General features: G+C 40.9%; 1 protein-coding gene across 2 annotated transcripts in view; it reads left to right on the forward strand.

The window, feature by feature from the left end:
* The window catches only part of SLIT2 (slit guidance ligand 2), a 382,749-nt gene extending 366,972 nt beyond the window's left edge, over positions 1-15,777 (forward strand). For both annotated transcript variants that reach the window (XM_030864309.2, XM_030864311.2), the window contains 4 exons: positions 8,102-8,256; positions 13,316-13,607; positions 13,818-14,029; positions 15,360-15,777. In XM_030864309.2, coding sequence (XP_030720169.1) covers positions 8,102-8,256; positions 13,316-13,607; positions 13,818-14,029; positions 15,360-15,601 — 901 coding nt within the window. In that variant the 3' untranslated portion in view covers positions 15,602-15,777. The remainder of the gene's footprint in view (positions 1-8,101; positions 8,257-13,315; positions 13,608-13,817; positions 14,030-15,359) is intronic.
* The last annotated feature ends 674 nt before the right edge of the window (positions 15,778-16,451 follow it).

Raw genomic sequence — 16,451 nt, forward strand, 5'->3', positions numbered from 1 at the left:
CCTAGTGCATTCCTAATTTCATTGAGAGGTATCACCATCTTCTTGGTCATCTTAGGTGAAATGAAGTTACTCTTAACCTTTTTTTTTCACCTTCAATTTGAAGTTTGTCCAAGTCTTAATTCTGCTCTTACTAATTTTCTGGCATTCATCTAAATGCCTCTATCCTTGCTCAGGCCTTATTAGAATATGTACTCTAATGAAAAGTACTACTTCTCCATCATTACAACAAAATCCATCAATAATATTGTTGCCATCAGATTTCCCATAAGTAGCTTAATAAATATTTTGTTCAGTTGAATTAAATTTTCAAATCTTGTTGTGTTTCCACTTTATATAACTTTATTAAAAACGCATCACACTAGGGAATTCCCTGGTTGTCCAGTGGTTAGGACTCAGTGCTTTCGCTGCCGAGGGCCTGGGTTCATTCCCTGGTCAGGGAACTAAGATCCCACAAGCCACATGATGTGGCCAAAAAAACTCACACTGATGTTTTTAAAAGGGGATATTTTTACATATCCTTACATCAGAGAATTTGAGTTCAGTTAATTGCATGATTTTATGTTATATAAGATTTACCTTGGTAAAACTTTGTTTCCCAAATTATGCAGTATCTAATGTGCTATTGGAGCATCACATATGGGAGTAATGTCATATATCAGGTGCCTCGTTTCAATTGCCTGGTTAATTTTCAACACTGATGGAAATGGATTTTGTGGGGTTTTTTGGTTTTTTTTTTTTTTTACATCTTTATTGGAGTATAATTGCTTTACAATGGTGTGTTAGTTTCTGCTTTATAACAAAGTGAATCAGTTATACCTATACATATGTTCCCATATCTCTTCCCTCTTGCATCTCCCTCCCTCCCACCCTCCCTATCCCACCCCTCCAGGTGGTCACAAAGCACCGAGCTGATCTCCCTGTGCTATGCGGCTGCTTCCCACTAGCTATCTACCTTACGTTTGGTAGTGTATATATGTCCAGGATTTTGTTTATTTTAGTAAAATGAAATCTGTTAAATTAGGGGAAACTGTCATCCATTATTATTGTTTCTATTGTAGTATATTTTTGGGTTTAAAATGTTTGATCTTATGCCCTACCAGCTCCCAGCTGTTCCAGGTCCCAGCCATTTGAGTGGTCCTGGCTGAGACCCTAGACCCTGGGAACAAAGATGTTCTTTCCCACTGTACCACATCTAAATTTCAGAGCCTCAAAACCAAAAAGAAAAGAAAAAAAAATTAAAAAATAAAATGTTTGACCTTAGATGTCAATTATTGTCTCAAACGAATTGATATGAGAACTATTATTTCATGGAATTATGTTTAGAGGTAGTAGTTAACAAAGATGTGCATTTAAGAAAACCCAAATGTAGTAATTGTTTATTTTCCAGTAGAACTAAAGCGGCGTGCACATTGTCTCATTTTACTTCTTACATTTGAGAGAAGATCGTGCTTTCCTGTAGCCATGTATACTGCTAACAAGGCCAGGCATACAGGCAGTGGTGTAGAGCTAGCACCAGATTCACCTGAAAGGTGTGTTAAAATACAGAGTACTGGGCTGCACCTCTAGCTTGTGATTCAGATCTCAGATAAGCCCCAAATGTTCATTTCTACAAGTTTCCAGGTGATGCTCTGATCCAGGGACCACAATATGAGAAACATTTATGGAAAAGGAATATATTTGAGCTGTGCTCTGAGAGCTAATGGTGTGCATCACTTCTCACATCCAAGTTCTAAGACCTCTGTTTGATGCAGCCTTGTTGAGAGTAATTTCTGCCATAGTAATCAGCAAATGCTACAAATCCAGACTCATTCTTTTTTACAGAGAGCCAGTTGTTAAACATTTGCCTGAACCCTGCTAAGAGATCTAATCAGCAGACAAAGACAACGTTAGCAGCCCAACAAGTGAATGAATGTAGAATATGGCACACATGCCTAATTGTTACAGTGCTTGGAGAATAGCATAAAGAGGGACGTGGTAGTAGTGCCATGAATGAATGAATGACAGCCCAAACTTGAAGCCAACATCAGCGGTAGTCCCTCAGACAGGCATAGAGTAACACATTATTTTCTCAATTAAGCTGTTCATTGATTGCCCTTCAAAATGACTTTCTTTTCATCTAGATGGGCAGAAACTTTTTTAAAAATCGTTAATGACAATTGTATGCTTCTTTCTTTAGGTTCAAATTAATGTCATTTTCCAAACCAGATAGTTTCTTTGGAAACATAGTCGACTATTTAAAAATTAAGAAATCAGGTGCACACGTTACAAAGGTACAGTACTGTACCATGCCTTCCTCAGTATCAGTATTCAGGGAACCTGCACAACTTCAGGGGACTTTCCCCCGCAGACTGTTAGGTTGGTTGGCTATACAGTCTCTGGGTTATGCAACTTACAAGCTTATGTTAGGGAAAAAAAAAAAAAAAAAGAATTAGTCTCATTGGAAAGACAGACCGTTTCCATGATAAACACTCAGCCATTCTTGACTATGCTGTATGAGAAGGCACCACTTTTTATCAGCTTCACGACTTTGAGCAATTTACCTCACCCTTTATGCTTCCATTTCACGCGGAGACTTGGAAGCAACTAATGTAAAGTGCCTAGTCGAGTACTAGGCACAGAGTATAATAATTGGTAATGCTGGGGTTTAAGGAGACTCTTCATGCTTGGATACCCAGATACTGAAGAATAAATACCCAAGTGCAAATACTGTTGCCCTACATGTGACTCTTACCAGATGTTCAAATGTGAAGTCTCTTTCTATTTTAGTGCATTTTTATTTAAATTACATACATAAGGTCCCCAACTTACGATGTTTCCACTTACGATTTTTCAACGTTATGATGGTACAAAAGCAATATGCGTTCAGTAGAAACTATACTTAGAATTTTGAATTTTGATTTTTTTTCCCGGGCTAGCTATATGCAGTAGGACGCTCTCTCATGATGCTGGGCAGTAGTAGCCACAGGTCACAGTCAGCCACATGATCACAAGGGTAAGCAGCCCATACACTTACAACCGTTTTGCACCCAGACAACCATTCTGCTTTTCACTTTCCGTCCAGTATTCAATAAATTACATGAGATAGTCAACACTTTGTTATAGAATAGGCTTTGTGTTAGATGATTTTGGCAAACTGTAAGCCAGTGTAAGTGTTCTGAGCATGCTTAAGGCAGGCTAGGCAAAGCTATTATGTTCAGTAGATTAAGTGTATTAAGTGCATTTCTTTTAAGTGCATTTTTGACTTACCATATTTTCAATTTACAATGGGTTAATTGGAACTTAAGCCCATGGTAAGTTCAGGAAGATCTGTAATTTGCTTCAAAATACAACTTTACTTGATAAATTATTTTATAAAACGTTCTTCTGAAAACTCTTATGCTAATACATAAATACCTTTAATCCCACTTGGCTTCCCATTCCTTCCACTCAAAGAAGTGGGCAGGGAAATTTTTTATTAGCCTCCACACTTCACAAATGAAGCATCTTTAGACCAGACATATCAAAATGAGGTGGCCAGTTGAATTTGTCTAGTTTTTTATTCCTATTCTATTGCACAGAATATGCCAACAAATACTTGGCAAAAAAGCAGGAGTTCACATAAGCAAAGTGAACTATTTATCTTTACTCCACTGAAATACCTTAAGATTTACAATTGAGATAGAAATGTAACAATATCATTGTTAATGAGTCCTGAAGACATAAAGACAATCAAAGACAATTTAGAGCCACTCTTCTTTTAAGCCCCAAGTTTTTAAACTCTTTTTCTATAGCAAACCAAGAGACAATTGAGTAACGGCTTTGTTTTCACACATCCATTTAGAAATCCAAGAAAACAAAATCTCAGGTAATAGATGAGTGTAGTAAAACTGAATTACATAATAAAGGTAGTAAATGCAATTTATCTTCCTAGTGGAAAGGCTCACTGTTAAGTGGTTCACTTGCAACTTTTGTGAGTCATGGAGTATATAGTTCCCTAGGGAGCAGTGAGTGTTTGTCAGTACTTGTCAGGACCCAGAAGGATGTTACACATTGCAGGTGGATAGGTAGGAGATGACCGTGATAGACTGTAAAATCGATGATGTCTTAGTTTTATTCTGCAACAACTGGTGTGTCAATCACTGCTTTTATTTTGAAAGGGTATATAAACAAAGGACTCCTGGGCATCCCCCAGATCTCTGGCTTTAGGAGACAGCATGAAACACCAATTTAGAATACTCTTAGCTCTGCCATATTCTCTTCAGGCCCCATACACACAATACCATCTGAAAACCAAAGAATCTAAAAATATTAATTTCACAATACTTATCTGTTAAAAGCCTGGGCAAAGCCTCACTTAATTCTGAGAAATATAAACCGAATTAAGCTCAGTGGTAACTCTTACCGAGTTCTGGAATCATCAGATTAGACATTGAAAGCTTTTGGGAGGAGAAAAGTGTAGTCAGTCTGAACTTCACTTATAATTGGGAAAAGAGAAGCCAAAAACAAGTTTCAAATCTGTGTATCTCATATGCGTTCAATGATTTTTAGTAAATGTACCAAGTTGTGCAACCATCATATAAGATTTTTTTCCATAGAACTTTATTCCTGGGCTGTTTGGGAGAGAAATCATCTATTAAAGGCTGGCTACTGGTGAGAACAAACACATGCCATTTGTACAGTACTAGATACTCTTCAGGTTTTTTATTTTAAAAGTGATGGATAGGGCTTCCCTGGTGGTGCAGTGGTTGGGAGTCCACCTGCCGATGCGGGGGACACGGGTTCGTGCCCCGGTCCAGGAGGATCCCACATGCCGCGGAGCGGCTGGGCCCGTGAGCCATGGCCACTGAGCCTGCGTGTCCGGAGCCTGTGCTCCATAACAGGAGAGGCCACAACAGTGAGAGGCCGGTGTACCGCAAAAAAAAAAAAAAAAAAAAAAAGTGATGGTAATAGTTAAAAGCACGTACTCTAGAACCAGACAACCTGGCTTCAAATCTGTTTAGCCACTGGCTGTGCCATCTTGGGTACCCTAAGTGCCCAAATTTAGAGTTGTGAGTCTTAAATGAGTTAATGCATGTGAAGTTGCCCCATAGTAGGTGCTGTGCAATTCTTTGATCTTATTACTTGCATTTCCCTGGTGAGGAAAAGAAAGCAGAGAAAAATTACCTGAAGTCACAGTAACTCAGTGTCACACATCTAACAAGAGCTAGGATAAGCTGAGCAAGACTTACCTCCCAACATTATCTTTCAGGATATCACCACTGAAAATTCCAAATTTTTTAATAAAATGCATCTTTTGGATGTCCTGTCCTAAGTATGCCTGGAGGATCTTGACTATCTATAACTGTAGGGCCTCTCACTGTTGTGGCCTCTCCCATTGCCCGTTGCGGAGCACAGGCTCCGGACACGCAGGCTCAGCGGCCATGGCTCACAGGCCCAGCCACTCTGTGGCATGTGGGATCTTCCCAGACTGGGGCACGAACTCGTGTTCGCTGCATCAGCAGGCGAACTCTCAACCACTGCACCACCAGGGAAGCCCTATATGTTATTCTTAATACAACTCCCCTATCTTTAATTTACTTAACATACATTTATTGAGCATCTACTATTTATCAGACACTACTGGATACATTAAGGAAGAAATAAATAATACAGGGCCCCTGATTTAAAGGAGCTTACAATTAGTGGGAGTTAAAGACATGTACTCAGGAAACAAAAAAAAAAAAAAAAAAGGAAGAAAAGAAAGGAATAAAGGAGTAGGAAGTAAAATGAGTTAATAATGAAGCTACCTACCTCCAGCTTCCCAGCTGAAACACTGCTTTAGAGTGTGCAGAACTTTAAAGGTATTAAACCTTTCAGTTACACTGCACCAAATATCATCATCAACAATGACATACCTAGATCAATTGCCTAAGACTGATGTGTGACCAAGAACCAGTTCCCTAGTACAAATGAGTCTTTTTCTTTGCAACTGTAAAGGAAAAAGGGGGGCCCATTATTAATATTTATAAATTAAATAAGGTCATTGTTCACAGAGCATTCATATAAAACCACTTAAAGAGTTGTATACGATGACAAAGGAAAAAGCAATTGACTACCACCTTCTCTATGTATATCTTTATATTAATGTTTTACTTAAAACTTCTAATAATTTGGATATGTCCCCAAAGAAGTTATTATATTTCTGCCGGTCTTTAGCATTATCTTACAATTAATATTAAAAATAAAGCCTGACTAATTTCTTCTTGAAGAAGATTCTGAAGTAGTATTGGATTATTTATATGATGACAGTGGTGGTGGTGGTAATGATGATGACGGTGATGATACTAATATCTAGCGTTTAACTTTGCACTTTCTATAGGCTAGATGTTTTGTTCTGCATTTAAAAAAATCATTTCATAGGGATAGACCTCAAATTAACCATAGGAGGGGGGAATATTTGTTAGCATTTACTGAAGAGAAGATTGAAGTTTATTAGCAATTAAGTTACTTATCTAAGGTCAAACATTTAATAAATACAAGACCAGCATTCAAATCCAGGCTTATCTGATTCTAAAATATGTATGTTTAACAAGTAGTTGGTATTATTTAAGACCACTAACATCTGGTAGGCAACTTTATTTAGAAAGTATTTTCCTTGTATATTGTTTCCTCTGTTGATTTTAGTGGTATCAAGTATTGGGATAATTAAATGTGTAAAACGCAAAAATATTGATTGGCACATCTAACATTTATTTTTTTTAAGATGATATCTGAAACAGGTTATTAAAAATTCCTGCACACGTGGACACTTTTTACTACTTAACACCAGAGAACTTCAGGTGTTTTCACAGCTCTGCAGAATGGTTTATATTGTTGTCAAATCACAAAAACATTTTATTCCATGTCGGCAAACAATGGAATAAGATTAGACTCCTGTGGTGAGAACCATGAAGAAATATCTATACATTTTTCTGTTATTTTCCAGGCTTGACGTATTTGCAAATTTAAATATCAGTGCCTGGAAATTTAAGCAATCTTTTTGCATAGGGACTATTAGGTATTCACTATCTTCCTTATAGTATGTTCCCATATTTCCCTTTTTGAGCCCTTTTTCCAGTCTTTCGAGTCAACATCTCAGTATATTAGTTCTTTAATATTCACTATTGATCTGTTTTCTTTGTTGCTCCTGTTTCAATTTGTCCTGTTTGCATCTTTGCCTGATGTAACACTTGTGTTAGGTTGACAGACACCCTTTAAAACCTTATAGCACCTATCTGCTAATTGCACCCAACTTCATTTTCAATTGTCGTTTTCCGTTTACCTGTTTCTTAATCTCTTTGTTTTTGTCCATTTTATGAATTTCCATAAGCCCCCTCAAATTGTTAAGAAGGCGGATGTAATGATTGTTGGACCTGTCCCTTTAAAGTCATAGAAGAGAAATTGTAGAATCATTGTCATCACTAGACTCCCTAGACATGACTATGTTAAGCATTCTATTTAATCCATTATTCCCACCTCTCCACTGAGCGTAATCATCTTCACAGTAATATCATTTGATGGACATCCTTCTGAAAAATGTAAAGAAAATGAGAGTATATTATCAATTAACAAATTTCAAAAAGTGCAGTGATCCTGCCAAGTTGGTTCTTCCTGCATTTATATGTATGTTTGATTCTAATAAGTATTACTGTGTAGTGCTTAAGAGTGCAGAGACCAATGATCCCCTAAGATCAATGTCTAAAAAGTATATTTGGCACAGGTATCAGTTAGTTGTCTTTTGAATGCAATTTGGAGTAACAGTATCTGAACAAATGAAACTTTAGTGACATTTAAAATCAAATGCATCAATTGTGCTTTGGAATTTCTACATACTGGGAGAATGTGATTGGATAATGATAAAATGTATTCATTTCCACTTCTCCCAATGGGAGAACAAACTTATTTTGTATTACCCAAGAAATAAAAAATGATTGTATCTCCTTGAAAATATCTTTTATTTTAAAATCAACTACTGGCCTTTATCTTTATTAATGTTAAATAGGAGTATCTTTTCCCAAAAAGAGCTTATTGGAGTTTGAATTGTAACTCCTTTTCTTTAATTAATATAAAATTGGAGGATCAGTTATCTTTTTTTTTTTAATAGCGTGGAGACGATCAATGATGGAAATTTTCACATTGTGGAACTACTCGCCCTGGATCAAAGTCTCTCCCTCTCTGTGGATGGAGGGAGCCCCAAAATCATCACCAACTTGTCAAAGCAGTCCACTTTGAATTTTGACTCCCCACTCTATGTCGGAGGTAAGCGCTTTTCCAAATTCCGTGGATTCCCAAACCCTGTGATGCTCATCACAGACTGATCCTGAAGTTGTTGATGCCTGGTGCCATGGTCATTGATCAGTCATTGAAAGGTGGACAGCAAGGATAGAAAAGAAAGAGCCCTAAATGGGTGATAAGAGACCATGTTGTAACCCTGGCTCTGGGTCTAACAAAATGTGTGGTTGGAGTGGAGAAGGACATGAATGTTTCTTTTGTGTCTGTCACATACTAGGTGATTTAAACATCATAAAATCTAATCTTACTGTTCTGGTGTATAGGAAAAAGAAAGCTGGTTAGAGGTCAAATACAGACAATGAAGAAGATGGGGAGTCAAGTGTGATGCAAACTGAGGAGCGCATGACCCACCCCAGCACTGTTAAGGAGGCGAACACTACCAGCTTCAGTTAAATGTCACTATGCTGGAATGCCTCTACTGTCATCTGCGAACTCATGTACAGGATAGGATAATTATTAATGAAATCAAATGAATGAATGAACAAATTAAACGTACAACTTGTATTGGGGCAGCAGGAAGTACTTCTCTTTAGCTAAGACCTTATGGTGAATGGACAAGGGAGACGGTCAGAAAGGTGGATTAGGGCCTGGAATGACAGAGTGAAGACTCGACTTTATTTTTAAGCTGCATGAAGGCAGATGAGTAAATAGATGAGGGATAGAGTCTGAGCAAACTTCTGAAGGAGCTCCGAGGAGAAAACCTGTGATGGAGAGAGCTTGTACTTTTACCTCTATCTGGAGGAGTAAATATATACTGGAGACAGAATTTCAACTTTCAGGCAAGAAAGCATATGATTTTGAATTGAGTTGCACTGAATTAAATTACATTGAATTGACTGAATAAGTTAACTCATTTTACAGATAAATAAGCTAAAGTTTCTGAACAGGTCAATGTAACCAATTTCTTCACCATGACAGGTATTTCATGAACTTCACATCATTATTTTCACAGTAATGACCTTGGGATGCTGCATAAGTTTCTTAACCCCTCAAAGCCTTCCCTGAAAGCATTTTGGGAAATTTCCTGAAATTCCAGAGCACTTCTGTTTTTAATAATTTCAGCAGTAGAAAATCTGAACACTGATAGACTTTTGATTTTTTTTAAAGCAGTTAAAAGTCTTTGGTTCATTTCTGTAAATATTTATTGAGCACCTCCCATAAGCTGAGAATTAAATTAATAGGTGCATGAAGAATACAAAACTGAAAAAGAAATATCCCTTCTGTGTCAGGGGAGTGGGGAAGGCAGTCACATCTTCATGAAACCATAATACATTTGTAATAAAAGTATCTCATATTAAGTCCGTGCAGCAAATTGACTGATCTATTTGCTTCCTGGGAATCACACTGTGGGACTCATTAACAGGCAAAGGCCGTCCATTCTTGCCTGCATTACCATGAACGGCAGTTGCTTTGGCATGGGTGAAGTCACAGATGTTACCTGTGGTTGGAGAGAAAAGAAATTATATTTACTAAGCACATGCTGTGTGCTCAATGCAATGCTGCTTTTACAGTCTTAACCCTCAGAGACTTTAGGAAGTAGGTATGATTTTTTGTTTTATAATCCCTAAGGGACTTCATGGAATATGTCCAAGTTGATAGAGACCTCGTTTGAGTTCAGGTCTGTCTAACCCCAAAGCCACCTGCGTTGCCACTCACCTTCTTAACATGGAGCAGAAAAGGAAGCAGTCTAAGTTCTGTGGCTTTTCATTTATTTCTGGACTTGTCCTTCACTTGATTTTATTATGTTTTCATTAGAAATCATTTCATTAAATCTTTTAAGACCCCTTTAGAATGTGGAGAAAATAATAAGTAGAGAATGGGAGTGCTTGGGCCAGAACATTTTTACAAAAAGGGGGAAAAAATGTTTTAAATTAGTACTGAGAAGTGCTAATCCTTCTAAGGGTAGAGGGCCTGGAAGAATCCAGATGGTGCCTCTTTCCACTTCCAACCAGCCTCACTGCCAGAGAACACACTGGGCTCATTTCCTTCCCACTCAGGGTAATTCGGATTTTAAAAATACAATGCAGTCCTAAGACTGCAGCCCTGAATTCTTTATGGTAAAGGCAGGAGAACCTGAATTAGCAAAGGAGAGCAAGGTAAACAAGCTCTCTTTTTTCTCAAAGTCTGCAAACAGGAACACTCCCCAAGGAAGATGGCCCAAAGGTGATGCATTCTATGCCTTAGGCCCTTGCAGGAGTATTTTCTAGCAAAACAGGGAGGCAGGTTTCCCTACCTTTGGGTTTTCAACTACCCATGATATAGGCTTTACTTGATGCAAAGCACTGTAATCTTTATGTTTTTCTGTATAATTGTCCAACCAGAACATACATTACTTAAAGGGTTTTTTTTTTTTTAAAGTAAAGACCTGCACGTAGAGACACCTCTGTGCATCACAAATCTTCTCCTAATGCCCCCATTGTACAGAAGACATCAGTGTTGACACTTGGTCTGTTTATTGTCATTTTGAAATATGTAGAGCTTGTTAAGGCTAAAAACCGTCCACTAAGTTACCTATTGTTTGATAGATTGAATTCCAGCTATGGTCCATGGCATAGAGGAAAGGCTAAAGGAAAACAAACATGGATCTACTTCTGTTTTTCAGTTAAGACTTAGTTCCCTGGTCAGAAGTCTACCAAGCACCTGAAAAGGTTGAGTTAAGATCGTTCTTGACTTCATGATATCCTACTGAAAGTAACTATATGTGTGATGTATCAACATTTTCATTTAAAAATTACTACAATCAAAGCTAGACCTTTATCATTGTTAGTTTGGGAATAGAAGGAACACATTTACTAATTGCTTCTCCCTGCTGTGGAACTTCATGGGTCTGTAGTTAGTCTTGACATGTGTACATATGTGTGTTGCGTGACTAATTGAAAATAGTCTTGGAAGAAGTTCTTTTTTAACCTCTGAAGAAAGGACCTCTGAAGAAAGGACCGATGCAGGGGACACGGGTTCGTGCCCCGGTCTGGGAAGATCCCACATGCCGTGGAGCGGCTGGGCCCGTGAGCCATGGCTTGCGCATCCGGAGCCTGTGCTCCGCAACGGGAGAGGCCACAAAAAAAAAAGTCCACATGTTTTGGATGGATGGATATGACTATGTAGAACTTACCCCCAAACAAGGAATTCCCAGTCACTAGTCCTCTCCTGGAAATGGAACATTCCATCCTTTTGACCCCACTCTACAAAGCAACCCAGTTCCCAAGGCCAGACACACACAGACTAAAAACTTGAACTCATGACCTTCAAATCCTAGACACTAATTCAGTACCTGTCAAAATGTGACCAGGACCACCTGCACCAGAGTCACCTGAGCTTGCATGTTAACATTGCGATTTCTATGCCCACACCGTCATTCTGGGTTAGAATCTCAGGTGAGGAGAGATGGGGGCCTGGGAAGCTGCCTTCTCAACAGCGCCCCTCTGGTGGCTCTTATGTATGACAGGCTTGGAAACAACTGGTCTGGTCCATCCACTCATGTTACAGATGAGAAAACTAAGCACCAGAGAGGGGAAATGACTGGCCCAAGTGCACACAGGCCAAAAATACAGACTTTGACCTCTAGCCTAGTGGTTTTGTATAAGCGGCTATCTGACTTTGGTGCCTGCTAGACCTCGAATGGAGGTCCTTCGAATGGGAAAGGAGATGCTGCCACAAGGCAGCGCCCAGAGAGTACTGTGGCTCGTGGTCTTTATAACCAACAAACCCTCTAGAGAGTGACAGCCCTGGTCTTTTCCAGCCTCGACCCTCCAACCAGTAGCTCAGAGTCCAGGTGTAGGGATGGTGTGAGCACTGGGGGGAAGGTCAGCTGCTCTAAAGGCCTTGGCTCCCTCCCCTCCCCCGCAGCAACCTGGATGGTTGCCTCGTGTAGGATCCCATCCAGGAGCTATTTCAGGGTCCGGCTTAGGCCATGGAAAGATTCCTCAGTTTTGCCAGATAAGGGTTACCAGATGACCGTCACTGGTAGAATATATATATATGTGTGTGTGTGTGTGTGTGTGTGTGTGTATATATATATATATATACACACACACACACAAAGATTGCGAATTCTGGTTTTGGAGGAATTTCTTTTATAGTCCTGATTTCTTGGAATATGAAGGTTTCACTCTCAATTAGCAAGGGGAAAAAAAGGATGTGAATGAAGTGCTGTCCTGATTGGAAGCAGGGTGAGTTTTTCAGACACTGACATCCACGGCTGAGTTTGGGACATTGCCAGTGGTGAGCTGGACTAGCTGCCAGCTTAGAATTTGGCAGGACTGGGGTGAATGGTCCCTGTGAACCCCAGCTCTGCTCTCACTCTCTGAAAATCAGGGGGCTGAACCATGACCTGAGATTGGGGAAGTTTGTGTCATCGGCTTAATTCTAACCCAGTCTTACTGGTGACACCGAGCATGTCGCCGAGCTCTCTGGGCCCTGGGCCCCTTTCATCTTTAAAGGGCAGGATTGGTCAAGGAATCAGTCTGGCTCTAGGCTTCTGGGCTGTGTGTCCAGGTTAGGGGGTGGGTGTGGAGGTAGAAGGGAGTACGAATCCCTCCCCCATTCCCAACCTTGCTTTTAAATACAGTGGCCCTGATTTTAGGTTTTATAGATTCATGCCTCCATATAAGGGTTTTTTTATTTAAGAAAACAAAAACCAAAAACAAAACAGATGTTAGAAACTAAAGATTGACCGCCAATGAACTAGGTTCTTTATTCTAGTTGTGCATTAGAATTGCCTGGAGCATCTTCCAAAAAACAAAAACAAAGAAACACACATCCCTTCTCCCTCCCCCACTCCACCCAGTTAATCTGATCAAATCCGTCTGGGCTGAGGTCCCAAGCATCAGTATTTCTTCAAAGATCCAATGTGATTCTGATGTGCAGCCCCGTTGAGAAGCGCAGGACGGGATGCTTGTGCTGCCTGGTTCTCCTGAAGAAGAGTCACGCAGACTCCTGCCCCGCTGGAAGAGCTAAGAGGGTCCGGGTGGCCACTGGCTGGGGAGCCGCGGAAGGGCGTGACCTCTGACTTGGTGCTCCCCCGCAGGCATGCCCGGGAAGAACAACGTGGCCGCAGCTCTGCGCCAGGCCCCCGGGCAGAACGGCACAAGCTTCCATGGCTGCATCCGGAACCTTTACATCAACAGCGAGCTGCAGGACTTCCGGAAGGTGCCCATGCAGACCGGCATCCTGCCCGGCTGTGAGCCGTGCCACAAGAAGGTGTGTGCCCACGGCACGTGCCAGCCTAGCACCCAGTCCGGCTTCACCTGCGAGTGCCAGGAAGGATGGACGGGGCCCCTCTGTGACCAGAGGACCAATGACCCCTGTCTTGGAAATAAGTGAGTCTGGGCTGCTTGGTAGTTAAACCCACACACTCCAACCTTCAAAGCAAAACCCCAGAGAGGAAAGAAGGAAAGGGGGAGGGGGAAGGGAGAGAAAGAAGTCAGTTCATTAGCATTGTCTCCCTTATATTCCATCCATCATCCTCCCTCCTCCATTCTTATCCTCTCTGCCTGACCCATTTCCATCTCTGCGGTCCTCCACTGTAGGTGCGTCCATGGCACCTGTCTGCCCATCAACGCCTTCTCCTACAGCTGCAAGTGCCTGGAGGGCCATGGGGGCGTCCTCTGTGATGAAGAGGAGGATCTGTTTAACCCCTGCCAGGCGATCAAGTGTAAGCATGGGAAATGCAGGCTCTCAGGACTGGGACAGCCCTACTGTGAATGCAGCAGTGGATACACTGGGGACAGCTGTGATCGAGGTAAGCCAACCCAGGTGGGCACCGACCTCTATTTTGGCAAAGCAAGAGGGGCCCCCATCTTTTTTTTTTTTTTTTTTTTTTTTTTTTTTTTCTTTCGGTACGCGGGCCTCTCACTGTTGTGGCCTCTCCCGTTGCGGAGGACAGGCTCTGGACGCACAGGCTCAGCGGCCATGGCTCACGGGCCCAGCTGCTCCACGGCATGTGGGATCTTCCCGGACCGGGGCACGAACCCGAGTTCCCTGCATCAGCAGGCAGACTCTCAACCACTGCGCCACCAGGGAAGCCCCAGGCCCCCATCTTTGAACAGAGAGAGAGAGAAAGGAAGACACACAGAGGGGAGTGATATGAGGAACGCCAGGTCTTTGCAGTATTTGTAGTTGCTGCTGTTGATTTACTTAACAGTGTTACAGGAAGGCACAGATGTGAAATGTCCTAAACCTCCGTTGCAAGATATTATACACCCTTCACAAGTCTTCTCACACTTGATTTGCTATGAAATACTACTTTTCCCTTAGGCGGGAGCACATTTACTTTCCTTCTTTCTTACCTTTACCTGCTGTTCTCATCTGTACAGATTACTGATTCATCTTCTGGCACAGAGAAGACGGTACTAATAATTCTGCTCTAGTTTTAGGACAAAATCGCCTTTGACCTTAGAATCAACTGATTTATCACAGTAAATTATGCAGGTGAGAGGGATGGAAACAGGCTGACATCTCAGCCCACCTATTTCCTTCTCCTGTGTCTGCGTGATCAGAATGTGCTTTGCCTCCAGCTGGCAGGGATTTTGTTGTGTGTATCGGAGGGATGAGACGAGAGGAACGTGCCCATGGAGGCTTTTAGCAGATGTCTCTTTTTGAACTAGTTCATACTTGGGTAATTTATGAAGTTAGTGGAATGTTACTTGTATTAAGTAACAGATTGAACGATATTAAACTCCAGGTCTAATAAATTAAATTGCGTACTCTCTGAAACGGCGCCCTCGGTAAACAAAACCAGCTGTTAGTAGTGTAAAAACAGAAGATGTATATTTTTGCTATAAAAGAAAAGATTTAGGAATCCAATTTTCTTGTCAGCCCGAAAGCATAGTATTTACAGTCCACATATAAAGTATTCACTTTGCTCAAAATAAAGGCCGAAAAGAAGTGTTTTTCAAAGAACTGAAGGCTGTGCCACCGGGCCGTAATGTGGAATAGCATAACACTGAAAATAGCCGTTACAAACAGGAAGCGAAAGCAGTGTCTCCTGAACTGAGTGGTAGATTCACGGCCACTTCACACGACTGACAGCGACTGCCCTTATACTGCTTGTGCTTTTTGTTCTTTTCTAGAAATCTCTTGTCGAGGGGAACGGATAAGAGATTATTACCAAAAGCAGCAGGGCTATGCCGCTTGCCAAACAACTAAGAAGGTCTCCCGGTTGGAATGCAGAGGGGGGTGTGCAGGCGGGCAGTGCTGCGGACCTCTGAGGAGCAAGCGACGGAAATACACTTTCGAATGCACTGATGGGTCATCGTTTGTGGACGAGGTTGAGAAGGTGGTGAAGTGTGGCTGTACCCACTGCGCCTCCTAAACCATGTCCCTGGCAGCTTTGGTCTTTGGAAAATGTTGTATACTTCTTGACCCTGTTGGACTCACGAATGCTTCATAGTGGAAATAATTGAAATATATTGTAAAATACAGAACAGACTTATTTTTATTATGAGAATGAAGACTTTTTTTCTGCATTTAGAAAAAAAAAAAAAGAAATGCTTGAACTAAAGCTTCCCCAACACTGGAGAAGTATAAAGAATGATACACCTGAAGGCATTAGAGCAATGATGGAAACCATGGTAACTTGGATTCATCTTCGTAACTTGCTGGAGACCAGCAGAAGCACATACCCAGGGGAGAGACGAGGTTCTCTCTGCTGATGTGAAGTTGCCCAGAGCATAATCTCCTGTGCCCTGGTTTGCATCTACGCAGTTCATGAGGACAGACCAAGCACATGTGTGTGAGTGAGGGTGCAAGGCAGATGAATGGAACTCCAGCATTCACAGCCAGAATGAACGGATGAGAAATATTTTGTGCAGAACATAAAGTATCCTGAAGACCTGGGTTCCATTCATCAGAGGAGACGAGAGTGCTAAAATAAATTTTATCTTCTTTTTAAACGTCAGCATGTTAGCAGGAGAAGCACACAAAAGTGTTTATCTACCGTTTTCCAGTATTAATTTTTTGTAATATAAATGACAAAGGAGATGATAAAGAACCAATAGATTATTGATAAATAAATTAGTAATAATATGAATTTTTGTTTCTATGAGTTCTAAACAGCCCTATACAGTATTCGGTTTCAATGAGAAATATTTATTGTATCAAAGTACATTGTACTTAACATTCTAGGCCATCCTTTTGCTGTTTCTCAATGCTTTAATATATAT

Source organism: Globicephala melas, chromosome 5 (assembly GCF_963455315.2).
Source record: "Globicephala melas chromosome 5, mGloMel1.2, whole genome shotgun sequence".
NCBI classification, from domain to species: domain Eukaryota; kingdom Metazoa; phylum Chordata; class Mammalia; order Artiodactyla; family Delphinidae; genus Globicephala; species Globicephala melas.